Source organism: Pseudochaenichthys georgianus, chromosome 5 (assembly GCF_902827115.2).
Source record: "Pseudochaenichthys georgianus chromosome 5, fPseGeo1.2, whole genome shotgun sequence".
Taxonomy (NCBI): domain Eukaryota; kingdom Metazoa; phylum Chordata; class Actinopteri; order Perciformes; family Channichthyidae; genus Pseudochaenichthys; species Pseudochaenichthys georgianus.
In genome coordinates this window covers 6,316,184-6,335,191 of record NC_047507.1, presented here as the reverse complement: position 1 = coordinate 6,335,191, position 19,008 = coordinate 6,316,184, and the positions used below count along the sequence as shown (strand labels likewise).

The 19,008-nt window shown below is 43.9% G+C and overlaps 1 protein-coding gene across 1 annotated transcript; it reads right to left on the bottom strand.

Annotated features, from left to right (window-relative positions):
* Nucleotides 1-11,397: 11,397 nt before the first annotated feature.
* Nucleotides 11,398-18,193, bottom strand: LOC117446854 (ADP-ribosylation factor-like protein 8B-A). The gene is made up of 7 exons (XM_034083325.1): nt 17,949-18,193; nt 16,135-16,215; nt 15,893-15,966; nt 14,797-14,890; nt 14,436-14,503; nt 13,103-13,173; nt 11,398-13,017 (listed from the first exon to the last, which is right to left on the bottom strand). Exons 1-7 carry the CDS (start codon nt 18,069-18,071, stop codon nt 12,968-12,970), a joined length of 561 nt encoding a protein of 186 aa, XP_033939216.1. The 5' UTR covers nt 18,072-18,193; the 3' UTR covers nt 11,398-12,967.
* Nucleotides 18,194-19,008: the final 815 nt, after the last annotated feature.

Genomic DNA, 19,008 nt, shown 5'->3' with positions numbered 1-19,008 from the left:
TTTTAGCCGGCCCGGCTAAAGTAACTGGATGGCCTACCTGCCTGTCAGCCTTCCATCGGGGCACAAACTTATCTCGTGCCCTCATTGGTCATGTGCGCGTTCGTGTGTGTTGGAGGAGGGGCTCTGTGAGGAAGTCTGAAGGAAGGGGCAGATTTTTTTCGGCTGCGTACTTTCAAATTCTAGCACACTCGAGCTGGTTTCTCCATACCTACCTTAACACCTATGGCACTAGCTTCCCATCGATCATTTTCATGATCTTATTTTTACTATCCAGCAAAGGGTTAAAGATACAACCATGCTAGCTTGAATAAGATACGCACTGTTTTCCTAAATGCTAGAGTTACTTTGTTTTATGCTTGCAACAACAATGCTAACATGCTAACGTTTCACAGGTCTGACTGTTAGCATGTTCACATCTTAGCTTTGCGTGTAAGCATGCTGTATTAACATTTTCTAATTAGCATGCAGGTACTTGTAATCCAAAGTAGGCTATTGGACATTGTGACATGATATTGACACTTACTGAAAAGTCGGGAAATCATCAATTCCAATATGGCAATTGAATTCGATGGCAATACATCCCATCATGGTCAAAACCACAAATTGAACCTAAGCATCAAAATGTTGTGGGAAAACAAAATCAAATCAGATTGTTGAAAAGCAGTTTGATTGAAATGACATTGGGTCAAACCATAGAATAGCCAAGGCAAACGAGCCCACAAGAAACATCTATGGAGTCCTATTAGGCATGGCTATTACAGGGTGTGTGTGCATGTCCCCATCTGTCTTTAACAGGGTGTAGAGCAGTAAAGGATGGTGATATGTGCCATGCAGCTCGGTATGAATCATGTGACATTCCACACATAGTGATTAGTGCCAAATTACGGTCCACACGGGGACCTGCATGAAGTGCTTGCAGATGCCTGTCTTTGCTATGGCGTCAAACATTTAATCCCCAAACTATAGTTTAACAACTTTGGAACAACTTATTTACGTCTTGTAAAACAGAGGCTTGAAGATCACGGGACAAATTACCCAATAGCTTAAGAGAGTGGTGCTCTGATGGCATCACCGTCACAAGAAGAAAGACGTCTAACCGGCTAAATATCAATGACTAATTGCATGCTGCACATATGTATTGAAACTGAGTAAAACACCCATGCTTCATTTCAGATTCCAACAAGTCAGGCTGCATCCCTTTTGTAATTCCCTGCTGAATCTTAGATTGAATATCTCACCATTTAAAACGCATACAGGTGCTGAAAATCAGACTTGAAATAACCTTTACCTTAAGTGCATCATGTTCGCACGTTGGAGATTTAGTGAGATGCTCTGTGGGTGAGCTGTACATTCTGTATATCATAAACATATGACCTTAAGGTCTAAATGCTGGTAAGTTTACTAAATACTATTATAGGCTGTCTGTAGGATATAAAAACTGTTTTATAATGACAGGGAATAATAAAGAGGAGGAAGGAAATAGGCATACTTGAGCCTTGATAGTGATAGTACTGTAGTTACTTAAAGGGGCACAATTGTGCTAATTTTCAGGTTTCATATTTGTATGTTGTGTGTCTCTACTGACATGTCTCCATGCTTTAATGTTCAAAAAGCAGCTGCAGCAGCTCTTTTCATACTATTATAGGCTGTCTGTAGGGTGATTAACATTTTGTTTACAGACTGATCACTCAATGATTCAAACTGTCCATCATCCTAAATAGACTAAAAGCAGTTTTTTGTTTCATATAGATCATTGGCTATGTGGGAAAATACTGTGTTTGAAATGTATAATTTAAATTAGATGTTAGCTTTTTGTTATATATATATATATTGTATTCCAGTCTCCCTTCAGATATGTTAAGTGGCATGTCATTCGCCACAATGCTGCTTACCTCCTTCAGTTGGGAGAAAAGCTGGTTCAGGTTCAGCCTTATGGGGGGACAGGGCTGCTGAGCCTAAAGATGGATCTGTTGGACCTGGCACCAGGGGGAGGGACAACTGATTTAGTATGAATAGGCGCTAAAAATGTGCCTTCATTAATTAAAGGTAGGTATGTAAGAATGGAGAAACCAGCTTGAGTGAGCTAGAATTTCAAAGTACAACCGAAAAAAATCTGCCCCTTCCTTACAGAGCCCCTCCTCCAACACACACGAACGCGCACATGACCAACGAGGGCACGAGATAAGTTTGTGCACAGAGTAAGGCTGACAGGCAGGTAGGCCATCCAGTTACTTTAGCCGGGCCGGCTCAGATGATTGGTCGTGCTTTTTACAGCGCCACAGCTTCCACAGATGACTTTTTTTTGACAACGTTTCACCCCCTTACGGCGCCCCTGCACACACACAACAAAGCTACAAAGATTATTTGATTGGCAAGACAAACACTTTCTTACTGAAACAAGCTTACATTTGCAATAACAGCAGACCACATGCATGCATGCATCCACACGTGCATCTTACACACACAACCTCGAACACTCTGCTGAGTGCAATGATGCCACAAGATAAATACGATACATACGATAAACTATTGATGCAAGGGTGAGGTTTAATATTAGGCGGCAGGGCGAACCCACACCAATGAGAGAGGAGCTCTATGGTTTGATGTTTCATATTCTAATCAAGAAATAAACAAATGAAAAACAGCGTGTCGAAAGTTCAGGAACCGTGATGACGTCCACAAGAGTCTTCGACAAACATGGCTGTTATGTGTTTGTGCCCTGATCGGGCGCTCCTGGTGTGATGTGTCATGTCTAGCTGTAGTTTCCTGTTATGGTTTTGTAGTCCTTGTCGTTTTCCCTCCAGGTGTACCCATTTGTAATGAACCCAGGTGTGTCTTGTCTCGTCATTACCTCATGCATAAGGATTCTGCTTTCCCCTTTGTCTGGGGCTGATCCTGTCTGTGCAGTACGTGTTCTTGTCTGTCATTACTTTATATTTCCTTTGTTCAACCTTGGTGATAATTATTAATTAAATTCTTTTTTTATTACTTTGGCTACCGTCTCCTTTATTATGTTGCCTTGACTCGACATTGAGCCTGCTAACAGTCAATGGTAACGTAATATGGGGGCTGGTCCGGGATTGATTTGAGCAGGAATTTGGTGGTGGCCGCTGAGCTTAGTCCACACTTTGAATTATGGTTGACAGTGTCGTGTGTGTGGCCCGTGTTTTATACCCTCTTGGTAAATAATTCTCCAATAAGCAGCGTTTTCATCCAGCTAGGGCAGCTGGACCATTTTCTATGGTTCCTTCCTTCGCCTGGAAGACATACCGTCTATGCTGGTCGGGGTAGTAGGAAGACCCTGTCAGGCTCCTCCTAGGCCGGCGTATGTCAGCTAGTTAGTTATATAGGGGGTCTGATAGTGAGGGATGGAAACGTTTAAGGGATGGGCCTTAGGTTTTTTTGTTTTTTTGGAACACACGACAGTTGTTAATCTCTTGCGAATCATTTTGAGTGTGGATGCGTCAGAAGGTCATACCGGTGCTCTTCTCTATTTAGTGGATAGCGGTATGGGAGCGGTGGCCAGAGTTATTAAGAACAGACTGTGCAGACGTGTAGGGTGAAGCCAGTTTTGTTGTTAATTGGTTGGTCGTATATGCTGGTGGAAGCGGGGTTGGTTCTTTAGTTTCTTCCTCCCCCGGTGCGACGGTACTAGGGCAGGTATGCCTGTGAAGGTATGTGATGTTGTGGCTAGGCCAACGGTCAACGTGTTGGGCTTGTGCACTAAGGAGGAATTATCAGGGATAGCAGAGCATTACGGTGTCAGGCTTGCCCCGAGCATGAAAAAGCAGCAGCAGCGGTTAGCGCTGGTGGAGGCTTTGACCGCCAAGGAGGTTATGGAGTCTGTTTGGAGAACCAGGTTTTGCTGAGGAAGATGGAACTAGAGTTTAAATTCGAGCAGCTGAGACATGCAGAGCGGTTATGCGCTCGGGAAGCGGAGGAGGCAGAACGTGGGCGCGTGCATGAGCTTGAGCTTGGAAGGCTTGGGGTAGGGGCGCGGGCAGTGCATCTTGCATCTTGCATCTTGCAGCTAGGTTCAATGCTACTAGGCACCTACGTCTGGTCCCGCAATTTTCAGAGAAGGATGTTGACAAATATTTTTCTATATTCGAAAATATAGCCACAACTCTGAAATGGCCTAATGACCAGTGGACATTACTTCTCCAGAGCGCACTCACCGGGAAAGCACAACACGTTTACGCGTCACTTTGCCCAAACACCCAGGATTACGCCGTGGTGAAGGCTGCTATCCTTAGGGCTTACGAGCTTGTGCCGGAGGCGTATAGGCAGAGGTTTCGCGCTCTTAGAAAGAACAATGTGCAGACCTACGTGGAGTTTGCTTACGAGAAGGAGCTGTTTGATCGTTGGTGCGCGTCGGAGAAGGTGGACACTTTGGTTAAGATGCGGGAACTCGTGCTTCTTGAGGAGTTTAAGTCATATTGTTTGCCCGATAATGTGGCGATGTACATTAATGAACATAAGGTGACTGAGTGCTCGGTGGCTGCGAGCCTGGCGGATGAGTTTGTGTTGACGCACAAAGTGCTCTTTGACAGACCTAATTATCCCGTGCGCAGGGTGGAGAGTAGACCGAGGTGGGACTGGGTGACAGGCCTGTGGCCTCTGGCGGTGGCAGTGTGGGCGAGGTTGCTGAGCGGGGAATGAGGGGAGAAAATGCGTGAGTGTTACCACTGTGGTAAAAAAGGCCACATAAAGGAGAACTGTTTTGCCCTTACCCGTCCCAGTAAACAAAATATCGTTGATAATGACACCCCACACACACATCTCTGAGTAGGGATGCCCAAAGGGGTGAGGATATGAAAGCGTACTTACGTCATCAGCGAGGGGTTTGTATCCTTGTCCGGCGAAGGGGTGAAGGTCCTGTGACCATATTAAGGATACGGCTGCGTCCCAGTCATTTATTCGGAGAGATGTGCTGCCTTTTGACAGTGGTTCAGAGGTGGATGCTGGGATAGCTGTCAGGTCTTTTGGGATGCATGTCATGGAAGTTCCGCTTCACACTATCCATCTTACATCTGAGTTGGTGTCGGGGCCAGTGGTAATTGGGGTGGAAAATTGTTTTCCTGTCGAGGGCGTATCATTAATTCTCGGGAATGATCTGGCAGGGGGTAGGGTCCTCGTGAAGGCAGAGGTGACTTGTGTGCCAGCAGAGTCTGGGGCGGTGGACGTCCTGGCGGATGCGTATCCGAGAGTGTTCTCCTCATGTGCAGTCACGCGGGCCATGGGTATTAAGGCTCTGGCCGAGGAAAAGGACGACGTGGACTTGTTTGATACCATCATAGCGACTGTAAACGGGGTGCCTGAGTGTCGTGACCCACTTATGGATAATCCCCAGGGTGCAGTACCACGGGGGCCTGAGGTTGGAGGGGGCGCTCCCGGGGGCAACCCGACTTGTGGTCATCATCTCAGTTTGTTCCTGAAATTGCCCCTCTTGAAGGTGATGCTGTTCTTCCATCTATTCCAGCCGGTCTCAGCCCTTTACTGCCCTCTACTTCCTCGTGTGAGTCTGCCAGTAGCGCGGCTGGGTTTTCTTTTGCTCGTGAGGAGCTTATCGCGGAACAGGGTAGAGATCCAAGCCTGTCAGGCCTTTTTGCGAACACAGCAGGAGTGGGAGAGAGTGAGATTTCTAAAAGTTGCTATATCCTGAGGGACGGGGTATTGCTGCGTAAATGGTCTCCTAGCCTCGACGCGTCAGCGGAGAATGATTGGAATGTGGTGACGCAGGTTGTGGTTCCGTTTAAATACCGTCACGATATTCTGTGTTTGGCTCACGATCACAGGCTCGCAGGACATCTGGGGGTCAATAAGACGTATGATAGAGTGCTGCGTCAGTTTTTTTGGCCAGGGTTGAAACGGGATGTGGTGCAGCACTGCAGGGGGTGTTCAACGTGTCAGGTGGTGGGTAAACCTAACGGGGTCATTCCACCGGCGCCACTCTACCCTATCCCGGCAGTGGGGGAACCTTTTGAGAGGGTTATCATTGATTGTGTAGGTCCACTCCCTAGAACCAAGGCAGGTAATAGCTTTCTTTTGACCATTATGTGTGCCAACACACGGTTTCCGGAAGCAATTCCGCTGAAACGGATAACGGCCAAAACAGTGTCACAGGCCTTGGTGAGGTTTTTCTCCGTTTTTGGTTTGCCTCGCGTGGTACAGTCCGACCAAGGTACGAATTTTTTATCCCGCATCTGCTCGCAGGTTTTAAAGCATAGTTTCTCTAGCCCATATCACCCACAATCCCAGGGGGCTTTGGAAAGGTTCCACTCCACGCTAAAAACAATGCTTCGGGCGTTCTGTCGTGACACGAAGGACGACTGGGATGAAGGGGTTCATTTAATGTTGTTTGCCGCAAGGGAGGTGGTGCAGGAATCTTTGGGATTCAGTCCTGCAGAGCTGGTATTTGCGCATTCGGTTAGGGGGCCGCTTAAGCTGCTGAGGGAGAAGTGGTTGGGGGAGAGCGAGCCGAAGAACCTGTTAGACTATGTCTGTGGCTTTAGGGAGAAGCTGAAGAGGGCATGTGAACTAGCGAGGACACATCTGAGTGACACACAGGGGAGGATGAAGGGCTGGTATGACAGGAAGGCTCGGGATAGAACGTTTGTGCCAGGGGAGAGGGTTTTAGTGTTGTTGCCTGTCCCAGGCTCCAGCTTACAAGCACGGTTTAGTGGGCCGTACCTGGTTAGAGAGAAAGTAGGGGATTTGGACTACCTGATCGAGACACCGGATCGTGGGCGGAAGACTCGCTTGTGTCATGTTAATATGATTAAGCCATATTATGTGAGGGAGCCTCTGGTGAATCCTATTGACAGTATTGTTGTGCCCTCTGCGAGTGTGTCCACTGTGCCGGTGTCAGTTTGTATGTTGGCGCCATCTAGCGTTGATGAGAGTAATGACAGTCTTTGTTTTTCAGAGGGGGTTGGAGAACTGGAAGATGACGTCATTATTCCGTCCAAGGCGGTCGTGGAGGGACGGTTGACAAACACTGAGTCATTGATCACTCTTGACTGTCATCTTGGCCATTTATCAACAACGCAGCGAGATGATATCAGGGGTTTGGTTGGGTCTCATTGTGAGCTGTTCTCCGATATTCCTTCGCGCACTAACGTATTACAACATGATATCGATGTGGCGGAGGCATTACCCATTAAACAGCACGCGTATCGCGTGAATCCATATAAGCGGGCACGGTTACAGAAAGAGGTGGAATACATGCTCACTAACAATATCGCTGAGCCCAGTTTCAGCCCATGGAGCTCGCCGTGCTTGTTGGTTGATAAGTCAGACAAGACAGATAGGTTTTGTACGGATTTTCGCCGAGTAAATGACGTGACTAGGCCTGATAGTTTTCCATTGCCCAGAATGGAGGACTGTGTCGACAGGGTGGGGAGTGCGTCTTATGTAACCAAGCTGGATTTGCTGAAAGGATACTGGCAGGTGCCACTTACGGATCGCGCTAAACTAATTTCTGCGTTTGTGACACCTGACAGTTTCCTGCAATATACGGTAATGCCGTTTGGTATGCGCAACGCGCCTGCGACTTTCCAGAGGCTGGTGAATCGTGTTCTGTCAGGCGCAGCTAATTGTGAGGCCTATCTCGATGACCTCGTCATCTATTCTGACGATTGGGAGGGGCACATGGTTAGTTTGCGGGAAGTTTTTGACCGGCTTGGTCAGGCAAACTTGACCCTGAACCTGGCCAAGTGCGAGTTTGGCAGGGCGACCGTCACCTATCTTGGCAAGGTAGTGGGGCGGGGGGAGGTCCGCCCTGTCCACTCCAAGGTGGAGGCGATACTTGGCTTTCCAGAGCCTGCTACACGTCGGGACCTCCGGTGTTTTCTGGGGATGACGGGGTATTATAGGGGTTTTTGCAGGAACTTCTCAGCGGTAGCTTCTCCCCTCACAGATCTCTTGAGCCCGAAGATCCCATTTCAGTGGACGCCTAGGTGCACTTTTGCGTTTCAGCAATTAAAGTCCATCCTGGTCAGTGCTCCTGTCCTCGCAGCGCCTGTGTTCACAAAGCCTTTCAAGTTGGCTGTGGATGCTAGTGAGCTGGGCGCAGGCGCGGTACTTCTGCAGGACGATGACGGGGGTATAGAACATCCGGTGTCGTATTTTTCTAAAAAGTTTAATATACACCAGCGGCGCTATTCCACAATTGAAAAGGAGGCTTTGGCCTTGATTTTGGCTCTCTCCCATTTCGAGGTGTATGTCGGTTCATCCCAGGTACCGATTAAAATATACACCGACCACAACCCGTTGGTCTTTATAGGCAGGATGCGGAATTCGAACCAGCGGCTAATGCGCTGGAGCCTTTTCCTGCAGGCCTTTGATGTTGACGTGGTTCACGTCAAGGGCAAGGACAATGTGTTGGCTGACGCGCTATCACGGCTGTAGACAGGGTGAGGGGGTGCTATTTATCCTTGAGGTGGTGTGGGGGTTATGGCCGCTGTTTATGTTCATTCCCCCATTTCGCCTTGGGGTTATGGACATAAAGTTGGGTGTGGGGGTGTTATGTGTTTGTGCCCTGATCAGGCGCTCCTAGTGTGATGTGTCATGTCTAGCTGTAGTTTCCTGTTATGGTTTTGTAGTCCTTATCGTTTCTCCTCCAGGTGTACCCATTTGTAATTAACCCAGGTGTGTCTCGTCATTACCTCATGTATAAGGATTCTGCTTTCCCCTTTGTCTGTGGCTGATCCTGTCTGTGCAGTACGGGTTCTTGTCTGTCATTACTTTATATTTCCTTTGTCCAACCATGGTGGTAATTATTAATTAAATTCTTCTTTTGACTACTTCGGCTACCGTCTCCTTTATTATGTTGCCTTGACTCGACATTGAGCCTGCTAACAGTCAATGGTTACGTAATAATGGCCATAAATAGTTTTTTAGATGATGCACATTTTTCTCACAGGTCACTCTCACTGCCACGCCCCCTTTTTGCTATTGGGTGTGAAAACAAACACACACCCGACACTTGACCTCCTTTCTAGAGAGGAGAACATTTCCGTTGACGAACAGATTGACCTGATACAATATCCTGCTGACTTGACCAGACTTTGCACAGGCTGCGTGAAAGAAATGATTATGAGGCTGCATCAACTAGGTGTGATGTGTTCAAGTGTTACGATTGAGCCAAAGTAAAGTTCAGGCTTCCCACATGAAGTGTTCTTTGAGACTGTGCAGGACTGGAAGCTGGAGAGAAAGAAGGGAAACTGTTTATGTCAGTGACAGCAGCCTCAGTCACGAAGCATTTATGAGAGGAAGTTGAATACAAATAAGAAAATATGACTTCCATGTTTTGCCATTTTATACTTTTACCTCAGTACAATAAGATGCACATGTTACTTCACTGCAGTAATTACATATTACTTTATTTTAAGATTCACATTAATAATATCAAATATCATTTACAAAGAATCATGTATTAGATAAGTATAAGATAATTTTACAGAAAAACTATTAAGCATCAATAGTTATCAGGAAATATAACATTATTCTGCACCATGAGTATATTTTGATGCTCATTTCAGGACTTCTACCTTTAACACAGCACTTCTACAATGTAGTATTGGAGCTTTTTACTAAATATAGGTATTACTTCTACCTCTAGATATTGCAATAGCAAACATTAGTTTCATGATGCAGAGGTTAAATATATTAAATCAGAGTAAGCTACAAGTTCTACAATATTTAGACCACATGGATTCAGACTCCCTGAGGTCCTTTTGAGATGTGTTCCTAAATATATCATAATGACCATGCCTTTTCAAAACATCCTTCTAATCAAGACATCAGTGTTCAGAGAGGGATTTATTAAATGTAGGGTTGCAGCAATTAAACAGAGCATACACTATGAAGGAGTGAATCATGTCTGGACCAAATGACATAACTCGAGTGAAAGCAGCATAGTAACTTTGGGATGAATGGCCATTCATAGGACTATTTAGACAAGTTGTGCAAAAACATGTATTAACTAATGAGCTAATGGAGTGTAAGTAATTAATAGCACATCACGCCTTTCGACTCTTTTCCGTGACCTCCTCACATTAATTCATGTAGCAGGTTAGTAAACCTCTGCTTAATCTGCACTCGATGCAAATATAAACCACACACATGTCTATGAATATGAAGTTCCCATGCTGACACACTGACCCATGGAATCCATCGAAAACACCTCCATCTGTCCACACGTCCCAACCACCGCCCTGGTACAATAAATGGCAGCAGCTGTTCCTTTAAAAGCTGTGTTTAAGAAATGAGATTAATTAAGGTGTTCTTGTTTTAACAGCCCAGCCCCCCCCCCCCCTCTGGCTCCAGCTGTGAGATCTCTTTATTGCCCCCCAGTTTGCGACACGCTCCCCGCACTCGTTGTAGCGTCCTGCTTCACACAGTGTTACATTTCTCTGCATAATAGCCATCCTTTCTGCCAAGAAACACTGAGGAGGTGTTAACCTCCATTATGGGATCTTTAAGTAACAATACAGGGTTTCCCACACATTTTCATTTTTATAGACGACATTTTAAATGTTGTCCATGACTTTTAAAAAAAGGACCCATGAAGCCCAGAAAAGAAGAAACTCAGAACATTCAAACCCAACCCTTTTTTACATTTTTAACAGTTGGTAATTGTCACTAAAATATTTTTCTGACAATATAAAACAGAAAATTCCTTTGAAAAAATACAAAGTTTACAAGCACTTATATAAGCGTAGCACTGGCTTTCAGCACGAGGGAACATCAGTGATTGCCCTATAGGTGTATTCTTAAGACATCTGATGATAAATGAAAAACAATGCGGTAACTAAAGTATATGTAGTTAAATGTTATCCATAGAAGACTACTGTACCAATAATTTCAGTCAAGACCAAAACGAATCCATGTATTATCCAACATGTAAACGGATTTTCCTACATCGATTTATTTTACCATTCTAGAAAACTCGTTTTTTAAAGGTTTTAAAGGACCGTAGGAACCCTGACAATAGCTGCGGATTAAACAACAACTATCCACAGACCAGTTGCACAAAGTCTGCCTGTTAGAAATGATCAAGGGATTTGCAGTTGCAGGTAGGCTGCCTGAGCAAACCTCCTTATGAAATGCATTGTGGGCAAAGTTACGGTTTGAAATCAGAGTGTGATAACAGCTTGAAACTGAGCTCAGCTATCATTCATCACTCAGTAATATTCTCAATCTCTTTCATATTGAAACTTGCATCGAGTAGATTAAAAAAAAGTCACTAAAAAGGAAAACATGTTGATGATGCACCAAAAGAGAACTTCAGGTAAAGTTGAACAGTCCCACCCAAAGCGCTCTGCTTCCATCTAGTGGTGACAAACTGAAACTGCACGCTTACAAAAGAGAATCTGGATGCCACACTTTGAAATCCTTAAAAATAAAAACACATTTATTAGCAATCATCACAGCGAAAGAATGCATGACATCTACAGGAGTATCTGTTGGAATAAAAATGCTAAATCTTATTTACAAAGTCTGCAATTGAATGTGAATTAAGTTCTGCACATGCAAATTGCAAATAGGGTATATTATTATAATAACACAGGTAACAAAGCTTTTCCACCCCGCCACCCAAATGTAGAGCCCGTCACTGCTGCTGTGGTCCCAACTAAACGACCACCAGACAGAACAATGGGATATAATAGTGTCTGATGGATTTGTAGAAAGAATTACCGTGCAATGCAGGAGCGTTTGGGCCTGCATACAGCATCAAAGCAGAAGGGATCCAGCAACACACACATTGATAAAAGATAAACTGGCCAAGCAAGGGCAGATAAGTATTTCTAAAATCATTTTTCGTTAAAAGGAAACGACTTGCCAGGTTAGACATCGCTTTTTGAGACAGCGTTGCCCTTTGGCTGCTAAGGCTTCTAATAAAAATACATCAGGATTCAGAGGAGGGTTCTAAATGCTAAATGGCATCAAGCGTCCACCGTCTTCTGTTCTCCGTGACCTCGGACTAACACTGGCTTCCTGTTATCCAACCCGAACCAAATGGGGATGATGAAACAGATACTGGGCACACCCCGACTGTTCAGAGCATAAGGGTAAAACTAAAATCATTCAACAACCTGAGAACAGCAAGAAAACATTTTCACGCTACATAAAAAACATTCAATTACGCATGAACCAAAGCAAACGTAACATCGTCTCAATGACCTCATTCCCTATTTTACAGAACTGCCTTTTTCTCAAGACTCAAGATTATCGCCGTGTGGCTTTAAGTGGAATCAAGGGTTTATGCCGCGTCTGAACCGAGTGTTTATTCATAATAGTGGGTTAGAAGTCGCATTGGGCAATTACGGTCTGATTGGATCACTCACTCAGCCGAAGGCACTTAGAAGACTCTGATGACCTGTTTTAGGATTTGTTTTGCCTCAGACAAAAACAACACTTCTGTTCATCTTTAAGTTATGTGTAAACATTGACTTAAGTCACTTAATAAAATGGATACCAGCAAATAAAATGCAGGCTGCAGACAGTGGGAAGATTTCATTAGGAATTAAAAGGGCGGGGTTAGCATAAGCTAGCATCGTTATTTGGCAATTAACTGTTCAAAACGACAATAACAACCGTGTCATGTAAACACCAATTGTTGACAAAAGGATGTTTAGATGTGGGATTAGAGGAAGTCCATGTGGGGAACATCACACTGTGACATCATGAGATTCTTGCAGAAGCTACATTAAAAAGCCAGACACAGCATGTCCATATAAGGCATGACGGGTAGGAATAATCCACCTTCTCAGTACTGAAGCAGCTTCTTAAATCTCCTGACATTCGGGTGGGGGTAGTGCTGTACAAGGGGGCTCTAAGGTAGTACTGCGTGGTGCGGGGGTGTCGGTAGTGAGCAGAGCTGGGTAACTTCACAGAGGAAGGGGTGGCTGTCGAGGTCCCACGAGCATTAGGGGCGGAGGCTGCAATGGGGTCTTCATCTTCAGCTTCTTCGAGACTTTGAGTGTTGGATGAGCCACTGCAGCGTGATGTCTGAGGAAAAGGGAGGAGGGCTGTTTCAAGACCGCAGCAGGGAAGTACAGATGTAGAATCACTTAAAGTCTGGTACGCTCCTTACCGATATTGTCTTTCTCTTTGCAGGAGACGGAGTAGCAGCAGATCTCCCGGTCCTGAATGGCAGAGAGGTTCCTGGAGAAGGAGAGGAGGAAACATGAAACCTCCCAGTTCAAATGAGAGAGTCGCGTTAAGGCTGATGAATAAACCTCCCAGCGATACAGGTGATCCGTTACTTCCATCAACACAGGGACAGCACTGGTCAACACGTGCTAAAAGGGAACTATTCTTGTTCTTATAGTCAAACTGAATGGGGAAATAACAGATACGCTCAGCGAGTAAATCTGTGTATATGTTCCACTCCGACATGCAGCTCATCGCTCAGGTGTATTCTAACATCACTTAAAGGTGGGGTAGGTAAGTTTGAGAAACCGGCTCGAGATCGCTAGAATTTGAAAATACACAACCGGAGAAAATCTGCCACTTCCTCACAGAGCCCCTCCTCCAACACACAACGCGCACATGACCAATGAGGGCACGAGATAAGTTTGGCCCCGATGGAAGGCTGACAGGCAGGTAGGCCATCCAGTTACTTTAGCCGGGCCGGCTCAGATGATTGGTCATGCTTTTTACAGTATTACGGCTTCCACAGATGACATTTTTTTATGGATTTGTTGTCAAAGCACTTCAGATATTCATTGCTATCGGGATGTTAAGAGCATTCCATGGAATATAACAAGTGTATCTCGAGCCGGTTTCTGAAACGTACCTACCCCACCTTTAACTACAGAAGAAAAAAGATCTGCATTAGATGAGGACTTTCTTGTTTGCACTGCAGATGGGCAGGTTCATGAAATGTCACATATACTCAATATTAGGGATGACACAAGAACCAAGTCTTCAGTACTGAGTCGATGCTTAAGACGAATATTGTTTTCTATAGCACCACAGTGCTCCGTGACTGGAGGCTAAAAGGCGTGATAGGAAATGTATTTGGAGCGCGGTAAACTCACAATGGAGACATCCAGGACGCACCCTATGTTCTCACTTGTACCAATGTAGATGAGCTATTAGAAATGTAATTATAACCCGTTTGATCTTACAAACAACAGCATCCTAAAGATCAAGGAGTGAATCGTCTCCTTTTGTTACCATGGCACAAATCGGTATCAAACGTTGTTGACCGTCACTGGAATCGGTAAAATAAACGAGTTGTATTTTGAACACACGTTTTAAAATCTGGTCTAATAAGCTGTTGCAATGTTTGAAATACTCTTAAGATATTTGTTGGAGGACTATCTATATTTAGGGGTCCCAACAGATTTGTAGTGCAATGGTTTTCGCCGTGACGTTCGTGGAGGATTATCCACGGGACACATCGGCCCTGAGTGACTCACATCTTTTCAATGAGCTGCTTCTCATCCAGCGCGTTCGGCAGGTCTCGCTTGTTGCCCAGTACGAGAATCTGAGAGAGGAAGAGAACAAGAGAGAGAGGAAGAGAACAAGAGAGAGAGGGCCGATCAATATCCAGCACAGCCATGCATCAGCATTATCTCCGTGTGAGCAGTTTAAAGGCTTTCTCTCCACCATGTGTTTCACCGATCACAGAATCCTCACCGTGTGCAAACGACCACTTAGTGTGGCATCAGGCTGAGTCACTACATCCATGTGTCGCATCATTACCAATTAGGGCTTTGATTCCTGACTTACGGGACCCTCTGAAATCAATCTGTAAGGTCACGACAACTGGCCACTTACAGGAATTCCTTGTAGCTGTGGTTTCTCTAAAAGGTTGTGCAGTTCGTTTCTGGAAGCTTCCACCTTCTCTCGGTCTGCTGCGTCCACCATGTAACTGCAAGAGGGAAAGAAACTGCTTAAAGAGAGTTTGGTCAAAACTAAAATGGCTGATTTACTAAATCAAAAATGTAATTTCTTACAACATGTATTTGTACACAATAGAGTGGCGCAGATATGACATATTTGTATTAGGGTTGCCAGAAACTGACCATGATCAAAATCGATTATTCGGCAGCCCTGGCAAATAATAATCGATTATTCGATTATTAATACTATTACTATTATTAGCATATATATATTTATATATATTTTGGTTGAAACTAAGCCAGAAAAAAAAAAAAAACATATATATATATATAAATAAAATCGATTTTTAAAAATAATATTCGATTATGGAGACTGTAGCGAATATTCGAATAATCGAATAATCGCTGGCATCCCTAATTTGTATAGACCTTGAAGTTAGCATTACATGGGCTCCCACAAGTAAAAGCAATGATTTTGAAATATTGTGTAAAAACTAAGATCTGTGACGACATACATTCAAGATCTTCATGTATTAACTCCACTTTTATAATAGTCCAAGCTTGAATGCAACATGACTTTGCATTAACACCGCTAAGCTAATGGCGGCTAACTTGATGTAAAGTAGTCTCTCATAGCCACATGCAAGCAACCGCTGTTTTTAAGACACATGTAAGCTTCAGAAGTTACCCAGTGGGGTGTTTAGTAACATCTTTATGTCTAAATAAACCCTGAAATCTCGTTGGCTTGTGTTAACCACAGACCTTGGTCCAGGTATCAAACCAAAAACTCATTCAAAAACATTGACTTCGAGACGAGGGAACCAGGAAGTGCAGAAATACTCATCCCAGCACCACTCTATCATATGGGGAGCGACCAAGCCACATATTACCATATACAAATAAGAATCGTTTCTCATTGGATGTACGATTTCAGTTCAGTTTTTCAGAATACCAGTACGTTCAGGAAGCCAAACAGAATACGTGCGGTCCCAAAGGCCACCTGCTGCACTTTGTAGTGTCCACAAACTTACACAATAGCATTGACTCCTCTACAGTAGCGCTCCCACATGCTTCTGAAGCGAGGCTGGCCCCCTATGTCCCATATCTGCGGGGGGAAACAACACACACACACACACACACACACACACACTGTCAGAAGACCAAGGCCTCGGCAACATTTGTTTCATATATGAACCAGTCATATTGTTCCAGGGTGCAAACCATCGAGCTCTCCGCTGTGTAACATCAGCTGGACATGTGCTCGTCAGCCTACCTTTATCGTCACATTGCCTTTAGTGACCTTCCGCATGTTGAACCCGACGGTGGGAATCATGTCTTCGCTGAACTGCCCTGACTGCAGAAAAAGAAAGAAAGAGAAAGTTCAGGTTAATGAATACTGCAACTCGCAACTGAAATGCTTCAACCATCTCTGCATCAACAAATAAAAACACATGCCAGTATGCTTTAAGCTTTAGAGTCACATGGAAAGCCTAGCGAATCCTTGAACAGGAAATGATTTGATTACACGGGTCATGTTCAGCTGCTTGATATTTCAATACTTGGTCCTGAGCTCCATGACTCATGATAAGATGATGGCGTTTTGATCAGCACGCACGCTTCCTGTAACCATCCAGTGCTTTGTGAAATGCCATAAACTAGCATCATCCTAGAACCCAACTCTAAGTCTGATACAGACATTCAAATATCCCAGATGACTTCTATAGCCTTCTTGTTTGCATGGCTGATATCGAGTCTGGGCCCGGTCCAACAGTCTTGAAAGTAAAGTCGAAGGCAGTTTTGTTTAAAGCTGATCTCAGATCACCTGACATGACCACAAAGGGCACGGAACAAGTTTGTATTCTTGAGGAATCCAGGAAAAGGGAGCCGATTACAGCACTGAGGCCGACACCATGACTTTCCAATAATACAGTGTGCTCTATCACCAAGACGCAGACACGCAACACAACCTTTACCCCAACACCACCCATGGCTAAACAAGTATTAAAGTATCAACAAGTTTCACAGTGCCAGCTCTGATACGTGCCAATAGTGTGGACGCAACAACAGAGGAATATTTTAAAAGGGAGGAGGTATAAACAGGTTCTTTAGGCTTAGCATGCAATGGCATATTCCACGCAAATCTAGCTATTTACATGGTGTAGTAACGAAGTACATTTACTCAAGTACTATACTTAACTTATTTTGAGAGACTTTACTTGAGTATTTCTAGGTGTTGCTACTTCGTACTTCTTCCCCACTACAACTCAGAGGTAAATCGAGTCTTTTACTCCACTACATGTATTTAATTCCTTTATTTACTTTGCAGATTCAGATTAATAATGTGAAATATGATGCATTTAAGTGTTCTCACAGCTGGTAAAGGTGCAGCTAGTTGTAATGACTTTGTATACGTGCAGGGTAGCTAGTGAATTTACTCCAGGTGGAACTAAAGTCTGATTTAAGGGTAGTTTATATTTCACATTCTTAATCCAAATCGGAAAAGTAACTAAAGATATTCAATAAATGCAGTAGAGTAAAAAAGTACACAATTTACCTCTGAATTGTAGTGGGGTACAAGTAGCAAAACATTGAAATACTCAAGTACATTTACAAGTACCTCAACATTTTACCCAAGTTCAGTACTTGAGTAAAAATGGACTTAGTTACTTTTCACCACAGCTAGCCATTTACCTAAATCTATAATGATATAGATAGCTTGCCACATGCTGGTGTTATGTCTCCAGACCTCATCCACTTTAATTAACCCTACCTAACATAAGATTACTAGACCAGACTGTTTCCATGTTAACTGGTTGACTGTTGTCATATCACTGATGTTGACACACACACCGGCGGCTATTACACAGCACCTCGATCACATGACCGCTTCATACTTGTATGCGCAGTCATACCAACAAATCCGTCACTCTAACCAAAACAACTATTAAGCCAAACCATATGATAATATGTTAAAGACACAAAACACTACTTAGTAATGCAGTCATGCACTTTTTGAACATTTTAACACATTTAAAGACAACTTGTCCCAGGTAAGGTGCTAGTCTGGGCCCACATCGACAGTCTTACCGCTATCACGTTGACGAAGGTAGTTTTCCCGGAGTACTGAAGTCCCACGAGCGTGAGCTCCATCTCCTCTTTCCAGAAGATCGCGCGGAACCAGTCCAGGAGCCTGTTTATCAGAGCCAGCATGTTGGTTTCTCACGGTATTAGTCGCAGTGACCGTCTGGATGTGAAATTGGCTAGCAGTGCACACAGGAAGTAGCTGCTGCTGCTTTGTCATGTCATGTGATCCAAGTGTTGCTGAGGAGTGCACGAAGCTCACGGGAGCGCGCAATGAAAGCGGAACTATTTTGTAGACAAACCAGTGTTGGAAGAAGTACTCGGATAATAAAAGTAGAAATACTACTCTGTATAAAATGAATCTGTTACAAATAAAAGTCATGCATTCAACATTTTACAGTGAAAGTACAAAAGTATTAGCATAATAACATACTTAAAGTACCAAAAGTAAAGCCCATTTGAGATTCTGGTATTTTTAATTACCTGATTATTACTATTAAGCATAAATGTCGTCAACACCGCTGGTAAAAGAAGTGCTGGATTTTTTAAACCTATAATTAGTTTATTTATATTTTGTATTAGCTAGTAATCTAAATCTGTAAAGTAACTAGTCACCAATGTTGTCTAACAAATGTAAAGTAAAAATTACAATATTCCAAAATGCATAAATTACCGTAACATGGAAATACTTAAGTACTCCCAAATTGAACTAAAGTACAGTACTTGAGTAAATGTACTTCACTAAATTACACACTGACAATAACTTAACCTTTGTGAGGACAAGTGTGTGTTTTTAGACCGTCGCTAACATTGGATAATTCAGGATTCTCCGCACATCTTCAAGTTCCTCATTTAATATCAGCAAACATTCAACTTAAAACAGACTAACGTTTCAACACTGATGTGTCTCCATCTCTAAAGACAAAAGGCAACCACATAGAACAGGTGAGCAGTTTTTATTGGATACATGGTTGAGCAGGGTTTTAAATCTATTGGATAATGGATCCAAAGGTGGGAGCTGCCAATGTCAAGTGCCATCCAATCAGAGCTGGGGAAAGTATTGAGA